Source organism: Acanthopagrus latus, chromosome 9 (genome assembly GCF_904848185.1).
Source record: "Acanthopagrus latus isolate v.2019 chromosome 9, fAcaLat1.1, whole genome shotgun sequence".
Lineage (NCBI taxonomy): Eukaryota > Metazoa > Chordata > Actinopteri > Spariformes > Sparidae > Acanthopagrus > Acanthopagrus latus.
In genome coordinates, this window is record NC_051047.1 from 14177892 (window position 1) to 14201619 (window position 23728).

General features: G+C 39.4%; 4 protein-coding genes across 10 annotated transcripts in view; 3 read left to right on the forward strand and 1 right to left on the reverse strand.

The window, feature by feature from the left end:
- Positions 1–1191: 1191 nt before the first annotated feature.
- Positions 1192–3518, forward strand: LOC119025728 (protein FAM237A-like). 2 transcript variants are annotated; one of them, XM_037109622.1, is made up of 3 exons: positions 1192–1280; positions 1664–2036; positions 3008–3518. In XM_037109622.1, the coding sequence occupies exons 2-3, from the start codon at positions 1664–1666 to the stop codon at positions 3121–3123; spliced, it is 489 nt and encodes a 162-aa protein (XP_036965517.1). In that variant the 5' UTR covers positions 1192–1280; the 3' UTR covers positions 3124–3518. The 2 variants fall into 2 exon arrangements, with proteins under 2 accessions (XP_036965517.1, XP_036965518.1); XM_037109623.1 differs by lacking the exon at positions 1192–1280 and having other exon boundaries at positions 1644–2036.
- Positions 3519–3944: 426 nt separating this feature from the next.
- On the forward strand, positions 3945–10067 carry casp10 (caspase 10, apoptosis-related cysteine peptidase). The gene is made up of 13 exons (XM_037110201.1): positions 3945–4093; positions 4935–5217; positions 5621–5723; positions 5975–6110; positions 6504–6577; positions 6665–6707; positions 7952–7971; positions 8063–8093; positions 8196–8273; positions 8396–8481; positions 8567–8687; positions 8785–9283; positions 9465–10067. The coding sequence occupies exons 2-13, from the start codon at positions 4943–4945 to the stop codon at positions 9625–9627; spliced, it is 1629 nt and encodes a 542-aa protein (XP_036966096.1). The 5' UTR covers positions 3945–4093; positions 4935–4942; the 3' UTR covers positions 9628–10067.
- A 1069-nt stretch (positions 10068–11136) lies between these two features.
- prkra (protein kinase, interferon-inducible double stranded RNA dependent activator) lies at positions 11137–16210 on the forward strand. The gene is made up of 8 exons (XM_037110202.1): positions 11137–11432; positions 12615–12790; positions 13216–13297; positions 13989–14076; positions 14306–14423; positions 14507–14601; positions 14713–14875; positions 15235–16210. Exons 1-8 carry the CDS (start codon positions 11377–11379, stop codon positions 15390–15392), a joined length of 936 nt encoding a protein of 311 aa, XP_036966097.1. The 5' UTR covers positions 11137–11376; the 3' UTR covers positions 15393–16210.
- Positions 16211–17250: 1040 nt separating this feature from the next.
- osbpl6 (oxysterol binding protein-like 6) overlaps positions 17251–23728 on the reverse strand; it is a 47830-nt gene continuing 41352 nt past the window's right edge. For all 6 annotated transcript variants that reach the window (XM_037109816.1, XM_037109818.1, XM_037109813.1 and 3 more), the window contains 5 exons: positions 23563–23707; positions 23315–23459; positions 22989–23115; positions 22758–22880; positions 17251–21510 (listed from right to left, as the gene is read on the reverse strand). In XM_037109816.1, the coding sequence (XP_036965711.1) occupies positions 21399–21510; positions 22758–22880; positions 22989–23115; positions 23315–23459; positions 23563–23707 (652 nt within the window). In that variant the 3' untranslated portion in view covers positions 17251–21398. The remainder of the gene's footprint in view (positions 21511–22757; positions 22881–22988; positions 23116–23314; positions 23460–23562; positions 23708–23728) is intronic.

The following is a 23728-nucleotide window of genomic DNA, read 5'->3' on the forward strand; positions in this document are numbered from 1 at the left end:
ACATGGTGTTCAGGTTCCCTGGCGGGTTGTGAATCACTGATCTGTATGACCAGGATGATCAGTAGAGAAAACCTTTATGGATTTTCTTCCAAATGTTCTTCCGTCATAGAACATGCTCATAAACAATGATCCTTAATAACAATAATTACCTCGCAGCGTCTCTTCCTGTCTAGAAGCTCCCCAACGTTACATTTTGTGTTTCAGATATAAAAATGGTATACACTTTAAAGTCATAATTAAGGCCTTGCAGCGGAAACTGTCATAAAGTCTGCCTCTTTGCATCACCAGAAGAATGAACGACTGAAGAAGAAACCCATCCAGTACATTTAGCGTTGGCCTCTCACTGAGAAAGTAATTATGTTTGAGATCAGCTATGCATGTGACATTTAAGTAAAAGCATAGAAAGGTAACTCATGCACCACTCTCTGAAACACCGTCCATGACTGAGCTTGTTTTTACAGACATCAGAACCAGCCTGGATTCTGAGGTCAGATTGTGAAAGTAGTCTTCACTATTTTCTGACGTTTTATAGAACAAACTGTTAATTTAATAACTGAGGAATTAATTGGCATATTGATAATGAAGTTGTGAAAATAATTGTGAGTTACAGTTCTACCGGTATGTTTATATACATAAACTATATTTTGGCATGACGCAACGATCTGGTGCAATTGCTTTTTGTAATGTGCAATTATGTTTTATATATATATATATATATATATTACAAAACACATTGCGCTTATTACTTTTGCTATGGTTGAAATCATCATGTTTAATTGTCCTTTTAAGTCATATCTTTATGTCAAAGAGTGTTAGAGTGTACATACTCTCCTTTTAAAAATGTTCTGTTTTATTAATCTGGTTTTTTATTTTGCTGGTGAGGATTAATAAAGTCTTATCTTTCATCTTGAAAACTCAGGGGAATGCAAATTAGCTATGAAATACATCTAAATATAATGCAACAAAGATAATAATGATTCAGTAATAATAAAATAATTGCAATCAATCATCAAGCATGATGCAAATGCCGTAAAACAACCAAAATGTCACTGGACAAATAAAGGATTTTCTACAGTGAGAATATAAATCTATAAGATCATGGCAGCAGGGTTTTCATGAAGTTAGGTTGCATATGAGGCTGTATGGGCACATTATTAAACGTGACGAGCAGAAGCTACCAGTGCTCACAAAGGAGGGAGGCACTGACGTCAATTAGGACCCAACAGATATTTACCTGACTTCAATCAACACTAGTGCTGTTAGTCGGCCCAGCTGCAGTGGTAAGTATTATTTTTCAGTGCAAAACTAATAGAAAACGCTCTTTACTTATTCTACTTGTATCTTTTAATCTCTCATATTTGATTCTACATTCAGTGTTTTTTAGTTAATTACGGGCCTAATCTGCATAGTTGTATTTGCGGAATGGATTATTACTGTTAAAAGTGGTTGATTATTGTCCAGATTACACAGATTGTATTTGTTTGTATTTGTATTTGTAACATATGTAAAAGAATAGCAAAACCTTAAAGGTTGTAACTTTAAAAGGGTCATCTGTTTCGACAGTAATGTGTGTTTTTAGTTCTAAATCAACTCGCTCAATCAATGATATTGATTTCTGTAAACTGTCAAATCAATAGCTGACCCGCGCTGTGTCCTCCCGCAGATGGCCACGGTGCTCCTGAACGTACCTGCCGCCGCGGTGTTCATGCTGGGCTGTGTGTGTGCCGTCCCGCTGCAGGGCCAGAAGCTGGGTCAGGCCGTGGTGGACCCGCTCACGGTGCCCAGGGCCAACCCGCAGTGCTGGGACTCGTCCTCGGCTCTGCTGCTGGAGATGCGCTCCCCGAGGATCGCAGACACGGTGCCCGCCTTCTGGGACCTGATGGTCTTCCTCCGGTCGTCAGACGACAACAGGCACACGGCGCTGTTCTGGGACCTGGCCCGGGTCTTCTGGGACCTGTACCTGGACTGTGTGGTGTCCAGGAGTCACGGCCTGGGGAGGAGACACGTCACCGCGATACACTCCCTCATTACTGACAGTGAGAGACTGAAACACATCTATCTATCTATCTATCTATCTATCTATCTATCTATCTATCTATCTATCATCATCATCATCATCGTCATCATCATCATCATCATCATCATCAACATCATATTATTATTATTATTATTATTATTATTATTATTATTATTATTATTATTATTATGTTTTGGTCACAATAACATTCTAAATGAACTATTAATGTTAGTTTCTGCGTCTCCACATTCACAGTCCGGCTTTAGACTTAACACTGAAAACATGTTAAGAATCTGTAAAATGTATTTCGACAGTTTTAACTACTTGACATTATATGAAGTTGGATAGTTATATCTTTAGAAATCATATAAAGTGGTGCAAATGAACTAATCCCTGACTCAAACATGGTTTTAAAATGTTGTTTGCACATGTACAAACAGGAAATATTAAATCATATGATAATGACTCTGGCAGGAACCGCACTGTTGCATAATGAGTGCTTTTACTTTTTACTGTTGTTTTCTTTCTGATTATGCTTCAAGTATTGTATCTTAACTGGTTAATTAAATAAAGGATCTGGCTATTGGTGGGTCTGTCTAAGTGAGGAGTGGCTCCATCAAAAACAAGACTTTAAAGTATGTTTTTAGACAATGTAGTGTGCAGCGCATTTTGATAAACTGTGAGCTTAAATGTTAAAACACACCTCTTCAGTTACTGGAGTCTCTCAGTAAGACAGATTTTTATATTAGACAACAACAAAACCGCCTTTTACTTGTATATATTCTAAGTCCATTCAGGTTATAATGAGTTATTATGAAAGGAAGAGTTTTAACCCTATACACAACGTGGAAGACGTGGATGAATGGATAAATACTGTGTCATAAAAGTTGTGTCATGCTGAACCTAGGTGTGTGTGTGTGTGTGTGTGTGTGTGTGTGTGTGTGTGTGTGTGTGTGTGTGTGTGTGTGTGTGTGTGTGTTTCCTTTATAGAGTCCTTCAGATTCAACAGCTCAGGAGCAAACTCCCGGGCGTGGCTCAGTGTCAGAGTGAGACGCAGAGGACACATCAAGACCTTGAAGATCAAACCCAAACCAAACCACAAATAATTGACATTATTACCACCTCATAGCTTTTATCAGTATTTTCTTACCTACACAAAAACTCAAATGTTTCACCATGATAACATTACAAGTACCTTAAGTCTATTTTGTGGTTCTCAGCAGGTTGTGTTGGTTTTATCTCTGACATCATTTATTAGTAATACACAACAATGTTTTCCAATTAAGAAAACTTTATTTCTTTATTTGTTTTTACAAAACATTTGAACTATGTCTGATGTATAGTTACATTTAAGTGTTTGCTATCACATGTTCTTATGCAATGGATGCATTTGTCAGTGTTTTTATGTTATGTTATGTTATGTTATGTTATGTTATGTTATGTTATGTTATGTTATGTTATTTTATGTTATGGAGGAATCATGTCAAAATAATTGGACAGCTTCCGGTTAATTTGTTTGTTCATTCAATTTGAGTGAAATAAATTCACGTATCATGGCTGTGAGTTCCTTGACTTATCGAAGACACTGTAAAACAATAAAAACCTGAGCATTATGCAGAATGTTAGTATGTTGGGGTTTTTTTTCATGGTCATTTATGGACCGTGTGATAGACACACTGACTGCCATCATTGCCCAAAGTTTAACCAAAACCACATGAGGTCAGATGATTCTTAAATACAGTATGGCAGTCTGTATTTCATGATGACTTTGATTAATTATCCCTAAACATATTCTGTAAATAACTTACAGTCTCAAAAGTTATTTACAAAAGGAGCAGGCATGCTCTGAGAGGCCAACATCTAAATAAGGGCACCACTCCAATAAAGCTCCGTAATTGGTTCTCATGCCGCGCACGCGCTCTGTTTTGCTTTCGATTTCGACTTCCGCCTGTGAGGATTGTTGTTCGGAAACCTCCGCAGACTTCTTGCGATTATAAGTCTTCAACCGCCTATTAGGAGTATGTTGAAGTGGGCGACACGTTTCCTGTTCAGTCTGAGCTGCTGATCTCCGAACAGGTAACACTGCGCTAACAGGTAGTTAAAGCACATCGAGCAGAACTGTCTAATGACAGTTTATGGCTGCTGGATGATGACTGTGGACCGACTGTGAGGTTGTTCTGATTTCTTACGTCAGGCTGTTCTTACAGCGCCAGCACAAGTTAAGACAAGTGTGTCTATTCATGAGTGTGACTTTTTCTTCTGTAAACTGTAGAACAATTTCCTTCTTACCTCTGTAACTTCTGAACAACCCTGCTCTGTTACTCCCTCTCTCTCTCACACACACACACACGCGCGCGCGCGCGCACACACACACACACACACACACACACAGGGATGTAATCTAAGTACATTTATTTACTGTACTTATGTACAGTTTTGAGAATTTCCTTCCACTCTCTGCTACTTTACACGTATTTGGTACTTTTTACTCAGTGTTGTATGAAGTACCCAGAAGTCATATCTTAAAATATTACTTTGATAAAAGAGTTAAAGTATTTAAGAATCTGAAAAATATGTACTTAATTGCCAAGGGTAAAAGTAAATTATACATATATTTACTTACTATTTATATGGTATACTATGTGTCCATCGAGCCTGGCCAGTCATCACCTCCAATGTTCAGCAATAAACGGTCAAAACATGGCATGCAGTATACATGCATGTATCAGAATTAAAGGCCAAAGCAGTTGCAACATGTGGGCAAAAAAAAGAATCACAACAGCACACTACAGTTTCACTACAAGAAATAGTGGAAGTGAAGTAAACAATGAGGGGAAGCATCAGCTGGTGTGATGTCTGCGTCAGGCCTAACTAATCAACAGCAGAGAAGTGAATCCATCTTGCATCTTGTTTTTAGAGCACAACATGAATTTCCAGAAGCTGCTGCTGGAGGTAGCGAACGAGCTGAGTAAGGATGAAGTGAAAGCCTTAGCATTTCTTTGCACCGACCTCCTGGGTCGAAACCCCGCCTCAGTGGAGTCGGCCAATGACCTCTTCGCCCTTTTGAAGGACAGAGACGAGCTGTCTGCCGAACGACCGCACCTGCTGACTGAGCTTCTCCACATCATCCAGCGACCCCGTCTGGTCCATCAACTAAACCTCCCTGACAATGCAACTGCAAATGTCATCTCTCCTTACAGGTGAGCTGTTTTTAGGTACATTATATGATTTAGTTCACAGGAAAACAGTTCTAAACGGCACAGAGCAGGGTTGGAAGGCCAAAACTGAAAGTTAACTGCAGGGTCTGTGTCGAAACCAAACACCTATTGTATTGTATATTATTTATTTGGCCTTATCATGGCTTTTTTGACAGGATAGCTTGAGTGATGACAGAAAATGTGCTGAGAGAGAAGGGGGGTGACATGCAGCAAATGGCCACAGGTCAGACTTGAACCCTGTGCCGCTGCAGCAAGGACACAGCCTCTGTACATGGCTCAAATGCTCTACCAACTGAGCCACTGGGGCGCCCCTTGTGTTGCATTTTCAGGATGCAAAATGTTTCTAGCAGTGACCGAACTTGTAATTATTTTTCTGTAATTCCAGGAAGCTGCTCTACAGCCTGTCTGAAGAGCTGAGTAAAAAAGACTTGAACGATATGAAGTTCCTGTTAAACGAAAATCTCCCGCGGAAAAAACTGGAGGATGTTGTGAGTGAATCTTCAGAGTGTTGATGTTTGGACCAATTTTTTTGGAGAGAAGAGTTAGATGCTGTTTAGTCAACATATATAAAGTACATCTAATAAACCATATTACAACATCTTAACCTGTTTATTTACGAAAAAAAGAATTGTATTGGTTCATTGCATCTGATGTACACCTAAATTTGAATTATATTAACATGCATTATATTACCATACGGTAACAATAAGAGTAACAGTAAATTTGCTCAACCTTTCAGACTACACTGGAGGTCTTTCTGGAGTTGGAGCACAAAGACCTCATCAACGAAACAAACCTTGAATTACTGGAGACCACACTTCAGTCGATCTGTCCCATGCTGCTAGCGAAAATCCACCAGTATAAAGCGCTGCAGGGTAAGCTGCTGAACACCCCCATTGCAAATGTTACTTAAAAGTGGAAACCGTGAACAGGGAGGAAGGTTGTAGCAGGGAGAGCATGAACAGGAAGCGGTGAGGCTGTTGGCAGGAAGTGGTGCAGTAAGGACAGCAGGATAATGTTTAACAATCTGAGGAAACATACCTATTTTATCCAAATGATCCGCCACAGAAAATGAAATTCCTTGTAGTTGCTTTAACTTTAAACAAAAAGGAAGTCCTAAGATTTAAGTGTTTTTGGCGTGGTCGTCAAAATGTGAATGTTTGTACAGTTTACATCCCTGCAGTGTTTAAAGATACAGTACGTACATGTACAGTTTTAATATTTACTGATTGATCTGTCTGTAAATCACATTGCTATTGCTGTCACAGAAACTCACAGGGGCCCTGTAGCTCAGGAAACAAGTCGGCCAAGGTCTAACACTTACCCTTCAGAAGAAAAACAGGTAAGCTCTTTGACATCGCTATGAATCCCGAGCTGAGCTGCAGTGAAAGATTTCTAACATTAAATTGTCATCTGTTGTCTTTATCAGGTCCCTGAATCTCGTGTGAGGACTTTCACAAATGAAATACCAGGTAAAGACAATTACAATTACATCTTACGTGTATTGACATGTTAACTGTATTCTCGGTACTTACTTGTTTCCCCACCGTTTTTAGAAAAATGTTGTTGCCTGAGATGTTTTAAGATAACTTTGGATGCTGATTTTGTGGTACATCTTCCTCTTCAATAATGAGATAAATGTACCTTAATGACAGCAATCTTTATGTAAGAGCAAGTGTGAATTTAACTTTCAGATAACCGACACTGACCCTGTTCACACGGTGGCCATTTTCCTCCTCTAATCTTACAAATGTGTATCATTCCATCACTTCCCAGGCGAGAAGCGATGGAAAAGTTATTGGACAATGAAAGTCCGGAGGAAAATTTGGCCATAATTTGCAGTACAATTACATATTTGATAACCTTTTAGGTAACGTTAGCATTCAGCCACGCACAAGCTAGTGTGTCTGTTTGATCACAGCCAGTGTGTTTCACCTCCAGTCTTAAATAAATGTGCACAAGACGAGTGTTGACATTTTAGAACTAATTTATGCATTTCCTATATTGTCGTGTAAGGCTATCAAACGGTAATGTTTGCTAGGAAGTGGTTGAATGTTAATGTTATCTGCTGTCCAGCAGAAGCTAATGGATCATTAAATATGCTGTTTTACGTTGAAAAATGGCCCCATGTCCCTCTGGATTTTCAATAAACATTGTCTTTTAAGTTGCCGATCATTCTGGAAGCAGTGTCGGTTTGTCAGATTTGCTGTGTTTTTAAGGACTTGCGACACTCTGGAACAAAGCAGTACCGCAGTTGAGCTTCTCACCCTGAGTGTGATGTGAGAAGAAAATGGCTGCTGTGTGAACATTTTGAAATTCCACAAAATAACCTTTAGTTTCATTGTGAAGTGATTTTGTTAGTCGTAATCATTGAAAAACATTAATATATAGATTAATGTGACTATCTTTATTATTATAAATGTTATGTGACTATCCTATATTACTTAAACCATTTGCTCCATGATGCTAACTAGCCTGCTGCTTGCTAGCTGCCTTATCAGCTAATGTTACATAGCAACCAACGCCAGGTTCATGCAGCTCACAGCTAGCTGTCTAACGTTAGCTTGTTTGCTTGCTAGCATGTGTAATGATAATGCTATCACAATACTCAATTGATTCATGTGTAAATGCCTTCAGTCACACTGAACATATATCAGACTTGAAACCGTTTTTCTGAGTGTTATAATCCTAACAACCTTTTGCTTCTTCTCTGAAGGACTGCCACCACTGCCTGAGGTGAGAATCTGTCATTAAACTACAGTTACATGACGAATACATCTCAACATGTCTTTGTGTCTAATGGTCATTCCCTTTGTGTCCCACTCAGTCTAACTTGAATTATTCCAACATCTCTATGGGTGAGTCTTACATCATGTTGGTTCTTTCTTTAACTGAAGCATAATTTTAAGTGTGATGCTGCGAGTGGATTTATTCTGAATCCTGTTGTATCGCTTTCCCAGATGTTCCAAATACATTACACAGTGGAGATGAATTTGATGCCCTGTCACGTGGAGTGAGAGGTTTAAGCACCGCAACAGGTCATTTAAATGATTTTCTGAATTAAAAGACATGTCAGACCAATAATTATTCAATTATAATTTATCTCTCTATCATTGCTCCAAATGAGTACCCCTCTGGTTTGTGATCTTATGTCCCATAGTGAGAAGTGATGCGTCTGCAATGTCTCCTCAAGAACACGAGATGTCCTCTGGAGAGCTGAGGTCTCCGACTGCCACCACAAGCACAGTGAGTGGAAAAGTGCCTCTGAATGTGCTGACTTAAGTATTTGTTGTTTGCCTTGAAACATTTAATTTGTGATTTATATCCGAAGGATTTGGAAACATATCCCATGACTGCAGCAACAAGAGGTATCTGCCTGATAATAAACAACTACGACTTCACCAATTCCAGAAAGACGCTCTCAAAGCGGGAGGGGACCCAGTTCGATTTAAGTAAGCTTTTGTTTAAGTAGCTTTAGAAACCTAAAATGGCAACTGATGCATGTTTTCCATCCCTGCATGTGTTTACATGTATCCTTGTGCCTTACAGAATGTCTGCAAACAGTGTTTACATGGCTCCGCTTTGAGATAGAGACACATCAGGACTGTACGAGCGAGAAGATGCTGTCCGTGATGCGGGACCTCAGCAGCAGAGACCACAGTCAGATGGACTGTCTGGTGTGTTTCATTCTCAGCCACGGCATTGAGGGGAGTGTGTACGGTGTGGACGGCAACACTGTCACTATTCAGGAGCTGATGGAACTTTTCAGTGGACTTAATTGCTCATCTTTGTTACAAAAACCCAAGATGTTTTTCATCCAGGCCTGCCAGGGCAATGATGAGCAGAAGCCCGTCTTCATAGAGTCTGATGGCCCCTCACGAGGTTCTGTTCACAGCGATGCTGTTGCAGTGAAAGACTCCATACCATCTGTTGCAGATTTCCTGCTGGGAATGGCCACCGTCCCTTCTTTCGTCTCCTTCAGAGAGAGGTCAAACGGCACGTGGTTTATCCAGTCATTTTGCCAAAATCTTGTCACGATGGTGCCCAGGTTAGTGAAGCTGAATACTGTCGGTGTTGAATGATGTTATTTTTTCAGTGGTGGGAAGCAATTAAGTACAATTGCTTAAGTTCTATTTTTGAATATAATTTGATTGAAGAATTACTAAGCATAAGAAGCTTTCATAGTTTCTTAGTTCACTATCCATTCACTGTTTGTATTTTTTCCCCAGGAGTTCTGACATTCTGACCATCCTGACAAAGGTGAATGCAGATGTTAGCCGTAAGACTGATTCCAGGGGTATGAAGAAGCAGATGCCTCAACCAACCTTTTCGCTCACGAAGAAAGTGGTCTTTCCGATCCCCACAGTTCCTCCTCCCAACCTGTTGCGCTGATGGCAATAATCTGCTGCTTCTCTGATCGAGTGACACATCAGATGAGTCCTGAGACACAAGTGATTTATTCACTCTTCACAGCTCCGTCTGCTGATGAAGACTGGGATGTTTCTAAAAGCTACGATGGTTATGACTGCCTCCATCCGCTGTTCACTTACATCATTTTACTTGATTCTTAATGTTGAACTTGAATATTGAATGTATGAATGGATGAGTTAGTCGTGCCTTGTGATTTAGACATAGCATAAACATATTTTCTATTCTCTCTACTACAATATACCATTGTTTAATTATTGTCCCTTCATTCATAAAGGCTGTATACATACAGTTGCTGCACATCCAAAATCTTATCTAAAATCTTTGAAGAATGTCAGACACAGCAGTTTGTTGTTATATTTTTTATATAGTAAAACAATAAATCTTTATACGCTGTGATTGTATAATGTTTTAGTTGTTTGTCTGTTCATTTTGTTTGTTTATAGGCATGTGACTGCTAATTTGTTACATCTGTAACTTGCCTAGTCTTCAATGCAGCTCCTCAGCGTGAACACCTTGAAATAATCATAAATCAAAGAAACACGCCGACAGTGTTCCATAGAATGACTTCTCTTTTACCCAAGTAAAGGATCTGAATAGCTCTTCCACCACTGATGAAGCCCCTTCAAAATCAAAAATGAATTCAAGCAGTGTCAAAAAAAAAAGATGTGTCTCTCTTCATTCACTATCATAAAAAGTTTTTACAAAATAAATTCCCACGAGGGAAACCGAAAGGGGCGAGACTTTGTCTCTCTATGAAAGGCTCATTCTAAGGTAACGAAAACATACTGGTTCTTATTTTTTGGTGATTATATAGCCTTCTACATTATCACCGTCCTAAATTCTACACACTGGATCTTTTAAAATAGCCTTTAGATTAATCAGCTCACTTGCGCACTGAGCAATAAAATCTCTATACATAACTCATTGGCAATTTTCATATGCATAGTTACTCTTTATTAATTATAAATCACTGCCCACACTGTTTATGATTACACTGTTTATATTTATGCATATTATATATATATATATATATATATATATATATATATATATATATATATATATATATATATATATATATATATATATATACATATATATATATATATATATATATATATATATATATATATATATATATATATATATATATATATATAAATATGAGTATTTCTATTTCTAACCTTTCTATTAAGTTGTTTATTTTATTGCTATTATCACGGTTTATTGTAATATGACTGTCCTTTGGCTGCAAAGGAATTCTTATTCTGCTTCTGATATGTGCATGTAAAACTTCCCCAGCACCAAACAATATTCAGATCCATTTTTTCCAAAGACAACTCCAAGCCTGAGTACCTTCACTTTCAAGAGTGAAAAGTTCACCTGCAGCCAACTCTGCTCTCCAGGACGCCATGACAGAAACTACACACGTCACCAGTAGGCGGAGCTAAACATTTCGGCTCCACAAACACACTGCAGATGACCCGCCGATCACCCGGATGTTGATATGATGTTAAATTCATTTCCCCGGCCGGGTTTCAATGAAGAGTTGTTACCGTCTTAAGGGCCATTTCATATTCTTCACGATAACATAACCAGATGCCGAGAAAAACATCTCAATTTGTTGTATGAGATTTTTTTTTTTCACTCCACTCACCAGCAGCAGAGACTTTAATCAACCAGCCTGAAAACGACAGAACAAATGTGAGCATGTCGCAAGAAGGATATCAGTCACCAGCAATGCAAACCCCCGCCGACAACACAAGGTTAGTCAGTTAAATTTATGATTGTATTAAAAGCGTGATAACCATATACTGTAAGAGTGTGTCAGTATTTAACAGGTGCGGCTCGCTTCACGTTACGAGTTTAAATTGATCACGTTTAGTGTCAGCGAGGTAAAGTTTCTCAAGTAACTCATAACTTAATATCGCCCGTGAAGCTCAATATATAGAACTGAAAGTAGAAAATACCGTAATTCCACTACCTGGCTATTGTATTAGCCACGAGTCTTAATATTGCTATATTTTGACAGGTGTGCTGGTTGTTCTTCGTTAGCTAGAAGAATTAACGTTGACTGAAATTTTGTTGAACAGGGTCTTAATGATATTTTGTTTTGTCTCTTACCTAAAAGACGCCTTCGTCGTTTTTCATATTGCCAATGTTCAAAATGAATACTCGTGAGTTATCCTACAGAGACCCTCTGTTAGCTTTAGAGAAAATGTAGAGACCTTTAAATAACTGACTCAAGCTAACAGCGTCAACGTCAGTTAACGCTAGCTAACGTCTCTCTCATTAGCTTAGCCTGCTAACACGACGTTATAATATCTTAGGTGTGGTGGACGAGACTCCCTTTTCATTAGTGTCATAACGTACATATCGTTAATTCTCGAGCTAATCGTGGAGAAAAGTTACGCGAATGTGTAGTTTGTGTTGGATCAATATCCTTGTTATGCGTTGCAAATACAGCGTTAGCTGTGACGGCTAGCCAACGATGCAGTCGATGTGAACTGTCACTGTGAGAGTGAAAGCGATGCCGCAGGCAAAGCTTAATGTTTTGATCCAGTAACAGTGAATATGTGATGGTTCAGAAGAAGACAGCAAATTCTTATATCGACCTCAAAGTTGTGCCTAATGACATATGTATGTGTCTTTGTGAATAACTTGAATTGCAAAGCTGCAAAAACTCCATATCTATGTGAAAACTGTCTTATGCAGTAAGTCCAGCCTCTGCAGATCATAGTATGATCATTTTAACTTTCCACTCCATTAGTTATTTGGCCTGTAAATACTGCTCAGCTAAAAATACAAGTGTTGACATATTTGTTTTATTTTGCAGGTTCTATGTTTGCATTCATTATTTCTGTTCCATAAACATTCCTGATATCCAGCTCAGAGCTCAGATAAGTTGGCTCCTAGTTAACTGTGTGTATGCTTATTTTAATACACAGTTTGAATGCAAATGAGTCACAGAGGCCCAGCCCTGGGAAGACCCCCATACAGATCCTGCATGAATATGGCACCAAAACTGGCAACCTGCCTGTGTATATAATGGAGAAGGCTGAGGGAGAGGCTCACCAGCCCAGCTTCGTTTTCAGTGTGAAAGTCGGAGATGTGAGCTGCACAGGTGAGTTACTCTGTTGATAGCTGCCTCCCACTGGATTAAGCCTTGCGTTTGAGTTAGAAACCACACACTGCTAATTCAGAAGCAGAACTCCAGCCTGCAACATATGATTTGTCACTCCTGCTTTGTTGTCAGTTACTCTAGAACAGAGCAAGTCCAAGGAAGAGGATGAGAAGCATTTGCAAAGCTCCTTGTTGAAGTAGTAGTAATACAGTCCTCACATTTTTAAACATTTCTCAAACAGATTTTTCTAAATGTCCATTCCTGCAGCCTCAAAACATCTTTATTTATTTTTTTTTTATTTAAAACTTTGTGAGTGCCTGAGCGGCTTGCGGTTATGGTCCTTTTTTCATCTGACTGATGTTTTTGTAATTCATCAGATACTCTGTAATGTTGTCTGTGTGATTGTGATTGATGTTTTGTTTCAGGTCAAGGTCCCAGTAAAAAGGCTGCTAAACATCTGGCTGCAGAGGCTGCCCTCAATATTCTGCACATAGATGCTGGAACAGTGTGAGTAGAGCTGGAATGATTATGAAAATAAAATTAATCAGCAACAATTATTGCAATTGCAGAAGCCAAGAATGACTGTGCTTTTAATTATATTATATTTTGTTAGTTTTTAATTAGGCCCTTTCTTTGAGATTGCAAGAGTGATAAAATAAGCTTTCTGAGATAAAGAGGATACAAAAACAAATGGTTGTTACATCTTTTTAATTATGTTTATTAGAGATCTGCAGTTGCCATTCCAGGATGTAAAGATAGTGTCTTGATAACTGTAGCAATTGATGATGGATAAAAATGTCAGATCAAGGAGTAACAATTATTGATCAATGCATCAGACCATCAGTGTTACATATTTATATCCATTCTCTATTGTACCATTTAAACAATCACACATATGGGTAGTTTTTTCCAGTTCATCTGTGCCAAAAAATATTCTTTGCTTGTGCTCTTTTGGACAGTAACACATCTGCTTTAAGTTGACTGCTTAATTGATACATCTGAGATAATTACTTGAGTAAACAATTGGTAGATGAGTCTGTAATGAAAAGCATTGTTAGCTGCAGCCTTTGCCCAAACCTTATCCTGTGTCTGCATATTCAGTGTTGAAATACACCAGTACATACATCAAACTGGTTAACATGTAGCGAGCATTGATCTGTTGCAGCTGTGGTAACTGCTTTGATGTAATTCCCAACAGGACTGTGCCCGTGAAGTCTGAGAGGGCTGAGAGTAACGGAGACGCAGCAGAAACAAACAACCATCCCAACTCGGTGGGGATACTGCAGGTGTGTGAATCACGGCTGTGCTGGTTTTTGTTTTCTGTTTTGTGTGTGTTTGTGCGTATGTCATGCCTGTGGTTGTAAATGATCAGATGATCCAGAGATTAAAAACTGTGTCTGCTTACTGAGCTGTAATTGAAACTGGCACAAAGCAATAGCAACATGAACTGAAATAGTAAAATACTAACTGTTTTCCTGTCCTCATTGCTTTCTTGTATTTGGCCTGTGATTTCAGGAGTTGGCACTGCAGAGAGGATGGCGTCTTCCTGAATACTCAGTTTTACTGGAGGCCGGTCCGCCACACAGGAGAGAATTCACCGTTACTTGTCGATTGGAGTCCCTGGCAGAGAAAGGTGTGTGTGTGTGTGTTTTGCGTAAGCAACTGCGTTTTAGCGTTGTCCGCCCCGTTCTTATTCTCCGTCTGATGTTTTCATAGCTGTAGGAAATTCAAAAAAGGCAGCAAAAAAGGCAGCTGCGGAGAAAATGGTGGTCAGGCTCCGGAGTCTCTCAGGCTGTTCTGAAATCACATGGGTACGTCAAAAACTTCCTGCCTGTGGGAAGTGACCACTAGAGGCAGCTACAACATTTCATTTAAAGTCAGTTTTTTAGAGTTGCATCTTATTTTTTATTTTAATTTTCTAGACTCCTAAACCAAGTGTACGATTTGAGAACTTGAGGAACTCGTTATCAGAGAAGATTTCTTTGTTGAGAAGAAACCCGCTGAGCATTCCCAACACAGATTACATTCAGATGATGTTGGAGCTGTCCAAGGAGCAGGGCTTTGAGGTCACATACTTCGACATTGGTGAGAAAACACACACACACTCCACATCCGCTGCTAACATACAGGGTGCTTTACTTACTTCCTCACCAGTATAGGTAAGGCATAAATAAAACTAAAAGTACCATAAACGTGCGTTCCCACTGATGGAACCTTCCCCAGGGACATGGATCATTTGGAAGAACTTAGTTTGTTTCTGTTGCAGGAACCAGGGTGTGAATTACATAATTCCCAGAGACAGTATTCGCCTCCACATAAGTTGATTTCCAAGCTGGAAGATGCATAATTGGCTCAATGGAAAGGACACTCAGGGAACGCTGAATTTTTAAAAAATTTTTTTGCTGCTCATGTCATGTTTTGATGTGCGTTGCTCTCTCCTACAGACGAGCTGACGGTGAACGGTCAGTACCAGTGCCTGGCGGAGCTGTCCACCTCCCCGGTCACAGTGTGTCATGGGACAGGCATTTCCTGTAGCAACGCTCACAACGACGCAGCACACAGCGCCCTCCAGTACATCAAGATCATGGCCTCCATCAAGTAAAACCCATCACAGCCAACATTCGCCTCACCTCTATCGTCACATACATCAGCAGTCATAATGAAGCTGTAGATTGTTCTTCCTTTTAGTCTTCCTGCTCATGGATGACATGAAGTCAAGGTATATTTTTATAATTCCGTATATCACAAAGCAAGATCACACTGACTCTGATGCAGCCAACTTTAGACAGTATTTGTGAGAAGACAACCTCAGTGTTAAGAATCTGATCTAACTTATGTCTTTAGGTTGTGCCATCATGTGTTACGTCAACATATTTAAGCAAATGTACATGTGTAAATGAAATAGGAACAGTAGGAAGCGCTTCTTTGTGCCATTTTTTACATGTATGGTTTGTATGTATGGAAAATGTTTGCCTCTTTTTTTTAATTTTCTTTTGTCTGATATTTTCAGGTTCCAGTTGACTTAATTTAATTTTTTTACTCCACATAGTTTATCCCTGCAGGATCACATTGAGCTGCATGTTGTCTGTGCACAGCGAAAAGAAGATCTTAAACTTTTAAATTACTTGAGAGATACCTGCCCCTCTGTGAACAAAAAAGAGATTATTTTTACTATTTATTTTTTCCTTCTTCCACTTCTCCATCTGTCAGTATGCAATCTGCCGTACAAAACCTGCTGTCTTTATCTGCTTGACTCTGTTTCATTGTAGATATGACGAGTGTCTTTATATTCTTAGTTTGCTGGTTTGTTAGAGGTGTGTGTGTGTGTGTGTGTGTGTGTGTGTGTGTACCTGCCTCACATGTGATATATTTAATAAATTTGTGTGAACTGAAATAAATGAAACAAACTCTAAATGTTAACGAGTGTTGGTTTCACTTGATGGTCACACAGTAGAGATTGCTGCTGTGCTCCCAGGGACGTGTTAAAGTGTTATTGACTGAATCCTCTCTCGCAGGAGCTGACCAATTGACAGCCATTCATTTTTGAGGCTGCACATCCTGCTGTATTTGGCACAAAGACAATTTACATCAGGGCCTGTGCCCTGCTCCGTTCACTCTTGATTTGTGTGGCAAGAGAGAGAAAAGAAAGCTTGTGTTGATTGTACAAAAGGATGTTCAAAGGAGCTGAACGACTTGAGAGGAAATGTCTCATTGAGTGTTTTCTGACCATTACTGTGTCTGCAGTTTAAATCAGGATCATTTTTATTTAAATCAACAACAGGCCCTGTATTTGTGGTCTGTGTTGAATTAGACAAGATACATTTGTACTCAGTATAATAACATTTTCTTTATTTGGAGTAGTCTATTTTGAAGTCATCTTATAGTATAGTATAGTATAGTATAGTATAGTATAAGGAGTTGAACCACATTTATGTGTTTACATAGTTGCTGCTCTATGGTGACAGTGACAAACTTGCAGTAAGTCATGTTTGGCGATGATATGTAACCGATAATATTAGGTTTTAAAAGTCCAAAGTAATGCTTAAGTTGTTTATACATTAAGAGTTGGTTTGTGATTGCAGAAGCATTTTAATAACTGAAGCTAAATCAATTAGTTGATTAATGAGTGACGGACAGAAAAATAATCAGCAACTTTCACTTTACAATTCAGTAATCATTTATAATTACTTAAATAAAAAAATACTGAATATCCCCAGTCATAGCTCCTGTGAAAAATATGCATCTTCATCATTGCAAACTAAACAGATGTAGATTTTGGTTGGTCATTCGAATAAAGCAAAACATTTGAAGATGTCACCATGGACTCTGGGAAATGGTGAAATTTTTAATGATTTTATTTATGACTAAACTAAAGTTGACACAACAAAACCTGACACTGACAACTGTGAGGGACTTTAGGGCCTCGTCTTTCCGTACAAAGAACACACACTCACCATCACTTGAGTTTTACAGTTTTATTAGAACAAGCACTATGTAGCAGCAGTGTACAGTGTTCATGGAAAGATATGTACTTTGTTAAAATTGCACTTTAGAAGGTACCCATCGGGAAATCAATTTGAAAGAAACAGAGCTGACACAGTGCTTCGTGATACATGTCAGTCCGGAAAAAAACAAAAAAAAACAAAAAAAACCCACGAGGCCAATTGAGGAGATAAAAACAAAAAAACCCACTTTTTTTAACTTCTTTTTTTTGTAAGGCATCTGCAACATTCATTGGCAGGCTAAGTTGTCTAGACATGCAGGTAGAACGATGGATGAAGTAAGCATGAGGAGGTTTTCGTGAGTATTTTTTTTTTTTTTCACTATGGTCTCGACTCTAACACGACACAAAGCTTCGCCCCTGCCTCCTCGCACAACCGCTGCGATTCAGTCGCCGATGTAGGAGGGAAAAAAAGGAATCGGCTTCTGCAGTAGTGACACTTTCTAAAAGTGCTGTATTTACAGTGATCACCAGAGATGTATTGGTTACATGTGGGAGTAGCAGAGCAGTGCAGAGTATTTATTTAGAGCACTGCAAGCATTTTACAGTCAAATAAACCTTTTTTCTCTCCTAATGTCAAAGAAGATCTCCGAGACATCTGGACCTAAACGCTGGATATAATCAATCATCTGTAGGCAGGTGGGGACCGGATAATGTGCAGAGTTGTTTATGGCATACCTTCTTGGCATGGGGGTTTCTTCTCAGTAGTGTGTTGGTGAGGCATTAATAAATGCGTTAAGGCACAGCAAGTGAAACTGACGACTTGTAGCATTGAGTTTGTAATCAGGGGATTTAAAATCAAAAGCACATAAATAAGGATATGGATGCAAAGCAGTACTACCTTTTTGGTTTTTCATCTACAGTACCATATGAACAGTGCACACAATGGATTTGCTTCACATAGTTTTCACTCTACATATTTATATTCCCTCTTTTGCTCCGAACAGAGCTGCAACTAAAGTCAGTTAATCAAACAGTTTTTATTAATTGATTCAGTCATTCTTCAGGCATTAAATATGTTATTTTAGGGTGTCACTTTGGGCTCTGGCAAGTTGTGTCTAGTATTTTTTTTTTTTTAAACATTTAAACATTTTTTCACACCTAGACTAAATGATTGCTCAGTTCATCATTTCAGTCATTTTTCCAAGCAGAACATGTCAGACATTTGCTGGTTCCTGCTTCTTGAATGTAAAGATCTGCTGACAGTCAAGAGTGGGGTTTCAGACTGTGGGTTGGAAAAATAAAGCAATTCTGAAGATGACTCTTTGGGCTGAGGAAAACTGTGTTGAGCACTTATTTATTTATTTTTACATGATATAAACTAATTGAATTAATTAATGGTCAAATAATCCTTAATACTTGCACTTGCAGCCATAGCCCCAAATAAGGGGACTCAAGGTGTGACAGTGTGTGACTATTTGTGTGTGTGTGTGTGTGTGTGTGTGTGTGTGTGTGTGTGTGTGTGTGTGTGTGTGACCTCAGTCAGAAGCCCTGTGTTATATTATTTTCTCACTCTGTAACACAAGAGGGGGACACTAGTTAAAACATTAAAGCTAATCTGCTTTGCAATAAAACACACACACTGCAAATAAGTGGCTGGTGCTTTGCCAGAAGCCCAGATCACAGCAGTAAATTCTCCAGGGAATCAGACACATTGATTAAAATCCCATCCTTGATTCGTGTACAGTGTAAGTGTTACTGTACAGACTCGTTTGGATTCAACATCTAAAACATAAAAAGGAAAAAAGAGCAGAGTCTGACCTTCAGTACGCCGAAACTGCACTTTCACAGGCTGACCTGTAGGTGGCTCCAGTGTTTCATAATGGGGTTGATTCAACTCTACTGGCTGATGAAGAAAATGGGAAAGACTTTTATATTATGTAACACATATTAACCATTAACTAGTTGCTTATTATCATGTATATTAATGGAATTTCAGATACTTAATAGTCATTATAAAGCATTTATCATTTGCCTTATTCTGCATGACAATAATCTACAACTAATAGTTTATTAACTAAGAGTGTTACCACAATAACCTCATTTCTACTGAGTAAGCCAAGAACCTTGATTTACATGAATTACAATCTTAATATGCTTTGCTCAATACATGTTCAACAAATTACTATCATCAAAGAGTGGTAATTAGGATAAGTACTTTATAATGAATAATAAACATCCAATATGCAACGACGATGCATCTAGTTTATGGTTGATAAAGGTGCACAGGTGTTTGTAAATATTAGAACAAAATGGAATGTATTTTTGAGTTATTCTGAAGGGAGGAGAATACAGAACTACATGTGATGAGCATTTTTCCAAAAGCAGATTTACATAGTGCATCTTTACCACGGAATGTGACCAGGAAAAGTTTTAAGTTTTTTTTAAATCATAATTCTAATTGATCAATGATTCCTACAGAAAAAATACCAAATAGTGGCCTGTAGTGAAAAGCTTTTACTTTATTTAGTTTTCGGGCATTTTATATTTACTTTTTGGGTTTTTAGAACGGGGATGTAAATTTAAGATATCTCTCTGAGCTTTGGTGAACTTTGATGGAAACAGCAAAAATGTGTTTGTCATTTGTTTGCAATGTGTAATAATTAGCCACCTCTTAGATTCAGCATATCTAGCTAACTGTAGCTGCCGTTAGCTAGTTACCTCGGTTTGCCGTGCAGCACGTGGTCTGGACCGGCAGATCGGAGTGGTTTTGTGAAACACAACAGGCCGGGGCTAGCTGGTTAGCATGATAATTTTTGTAGACATCTCAGCAACTCTGCACATAGATGTCCATCATGACGTTAAATCTATTATTTCCTCCACATTCTTTTGCTTGTTTTAGTTAATATCTTTATATGATATAATTCTTACATATGTCACCTTTAGTGAACACACTGGCTGGGTGTAGATGGAAATATGCGACTGTGTTTCTCATGTTTCACCATCACATGTTACTCATAAAGCTCCGAGGACTTAACAGTCACTACAACCTACTCCACCATCTTTTCTTAGACCTTTGATCCACATGAATGTTTGATGTTTGAGTCCATAACTGCAGTGAGACCCAAAGGTCCATCTGCACCACATTCAGAGAGGGAGTCTGAACGTGTGCCCACTATATATGGAGGGAGTTATGCATGTATTTATGTAACCATGTGATTCAGAGGAGTCGGTCTCATGTAACTATGTTTAAAATTAGATGGTGGGAGGAGGGGGAGGGCCAGTGAGGTCGTCCCTCTATTTACACAAAATCCCACTGCGAGGAGAAACCCGTCTCCATGACAGATCCGTGTTGATGGTTCACAGAAGGAAAACCTCTGTAAAGGTTGTGGGTGTGTCCCGCGTCACATGTCCACAACACCAGAGGAGGATTTACAGTTGAATCTCCTTCCACCACGTGATGAGCTGCGGGAAGATCCTCATTAAATATTCCATCTACGCCTCACTTGCTCTGCTGCGATTTTTTTTAAATGAGTTGTTTCCCGAGAGAGAGTACTGCTATCACACAGATTCAACAGTAATAAAAGGCAAAAAATAAATAAAATCTGCCAATTCACATAATGCTATTTCACTAAATTCTGAGTCCAAGATATTTTATAAAAATACCTCTTTTTTTCTACAATAATCGATGATATAGTAAATACGGCTTAATGCCAGTGAAAGCTGCTCTCTACACATGCATTGTATTGTATGTAATCAAAAGGACTACTTCATAGACTACTCTAACCCAAACGGCTTCAAAGAAAGAGCGCTGAATCGTGTGTATGGGTGTCTTTTTAAGGCAAGGACATACTCAGAAGTCAAAGGAGCCGAGGAAAGATCTACATAGGAGTGGTACGATTGTTGCCCTGACAACCCAGCTTCGACAAGCACGATGAAGGTGATCCTACGGGATGTTTCCATGGATGGGTGACCGCGCGGCGGTGCCACAGAAACCTCAACGGGGTTGCCGGGCGTCGAGCCATCCCTCAGCTCTGCAGTCCATGCACACGGATGTTTATCATTAACATGTTACTCTTGAACACCTCATGGTGCATAGGTAACAGCAGGTAACAGGTAACTTTCTTGTCTGTGATGACGATGTGACGGATGTTGTCGGTCCGTGTGCTACCACAGGCTCACTGTATACTCCATGTTGATGAAGCCGGGGTTTTTGCGCAGCTCCCAGTACGTGTTGTTGGAGACCCACCTCTCCCTGTGATTGGCATCAACCACTTTCCTGGAAGACAAGAGAGAGAAGTTGACAGTGGGAGTAATAAAACCTGAAAGCAATGAAGGGGAAATGTCATTCGCAAAGAAACAGGGGAGACATGATCAGACAGATTAGATCTGAGCTTGTGTCAGGTGTATAAACGAGGCATTTACAAAAACTGAATGAGCATTGACAAGTTGAGAATGGAGATCATAGTTGAGGCTGTCAGCCATGATTTCCTTGATGTTTACACAGTAATATGTAATTTAATTTTCACCAATTATCTGAGAGTGATCATTTTCATCTCTCTCTTTGGATGGATAACTAATTGCCCTAAATATGATTTTTTTTTTTTCATTTCGTGTGATCAGTGAGCAGTACAAAGCAGCACTGAGGCCAGTGACAATGTTACAGTAGTGATTTTTTACTATCTTCTATTTCAGTCTCTCTTTCAGTGTGAGCGCTGCTTGAACAGGAATGGGTGGGAAAGTTATGTTCACACTCCCACACGCATCATAACATCCCATGTTATGTGATATAAGTTCACCCGGGTGTCGTGTTTCCATCTCTGCTGACTGGAGCTGGAGTCGATTGATACCTATCACTGCTGCAGAGTGACCTGGGATTGTTATTGTGTCAGAGTAAATCCTCATATACCATGTTTTACTTTCCACTTCCTGTCTTTGACTTTTTCCCGCAATCTCTTTTGTGTGCACCTGTGTTCTTCATGGTTTTTTTAGTTTTGTATTTCTCTTTAGTTTTTCAGCCTTTTTCCCCCTCAGCTTTGTTGTCTGCATCTGTTTTTTGGGACTTCAGATCATTGAAGCTGTTCTTCTGGCTGCCTGTCTCTATGTGTCTTGCTTTTTATAATCCACAACAAAACCAGGCTCATGCATTTGTGCCCAGTTTCACAACAGTTAACACTGATTAACCAGAACCATGGTTGTCTGCATGGCTTGATAAATGGGATACAAAGAATGTGGATACATAGAATTAGAAAAATATTCCATAGTGAGTATACTGGAGCCCTTAGGTAACAAACTTTAATAGACATCTAATGATTTCAACGCCATGAATGTCTTCATCAGAGTCAAACAATAAAAAGAGTTGGGCACTCTTAGCTTCCCATAATTAGGACATATTCTGCAAAGAAAGGCTTTGAATTAAGTTTGTTATTTCAGCTCGGGTTGTCAGCTCCATGTGAAATGTTGGAAACAGCCCCTCACATCGTCCCTTCACATATTTCTGTCTGCGTTTAAGGTCTCTGTGCTTACTTGAAGAAGCACGGCTCCTGTTTGGCGTCGTTCTCCTCTCTCCACTTCCTCCTGGTTCTCTGCAGGTCCTCGATACGCTGCTTCTCTGAGGAGGCCATCTCCAAGTTCCCCTCCTCCAGATACCTGTGTGACCCAAACATTACTTTTCAGTAAATCAGATGATCAAGCACAGCAGAGCAAAAGCACCAACATCTTATTTGTGGGAACAGAGCTGCTGATTTGACACCGCACCTTTGATCGGGCCTGAATCGGGCATCTGTACGCGGCAGAACATCTTTCAGCTCGGGGCAGAGTTCATTCAGTTCTATGGCAAACCTGGTGAAGCCATAGTACAGCTCGTAGTCTGTGGGCATGGAGCCTGACAAGGAGAGGAAACGACACAAACAAAATCCTCAAATCTAAAATAATCTTATGAATATTGTTAAGTTTCCAAATATATTGTCTATTTACACTGACAATCATCTGTAAAGTCCCTTGAAAACCTCCTCTGGACATTAAGTGACTACTAACAGCCATTTTAAGTCTCGTGTGAAGTCCAGTTGTGGCCCAGCACTCACCTGGCCTCCAGACACATTTGGCAGAAGGTGGGACACCGCAGTAAAGACCCTCGTGCCATTTTCCAAACAGCCTGTGGATCACTTTCCCTTCTTGATCCATCACAAATCCTTGAACCTCATTCACATTAGAGCTCCAGTAGTTTCCCTGAAAGACAAATAACGCAAACTTAGCTTCCCTCAACAACAAATAAAAAGCAACCATAGCAAACAGGTGAATCTTCTTCACACGGATTTCAGAAGGTGTTTACCTTGACAAAGGTAAGTTTGCAGAGGCAGGCGCTGCTCTTTGTGTTTCTGATGGTGATCTCCCCGTAGTGTTCGATCCACCGTCGTCCACTGAGGATGTTGTGTACACAGGTGGTGACTTTGTTCCATTCATAGTGATCTCCAAACCTGCAAATACACAGCAAAATC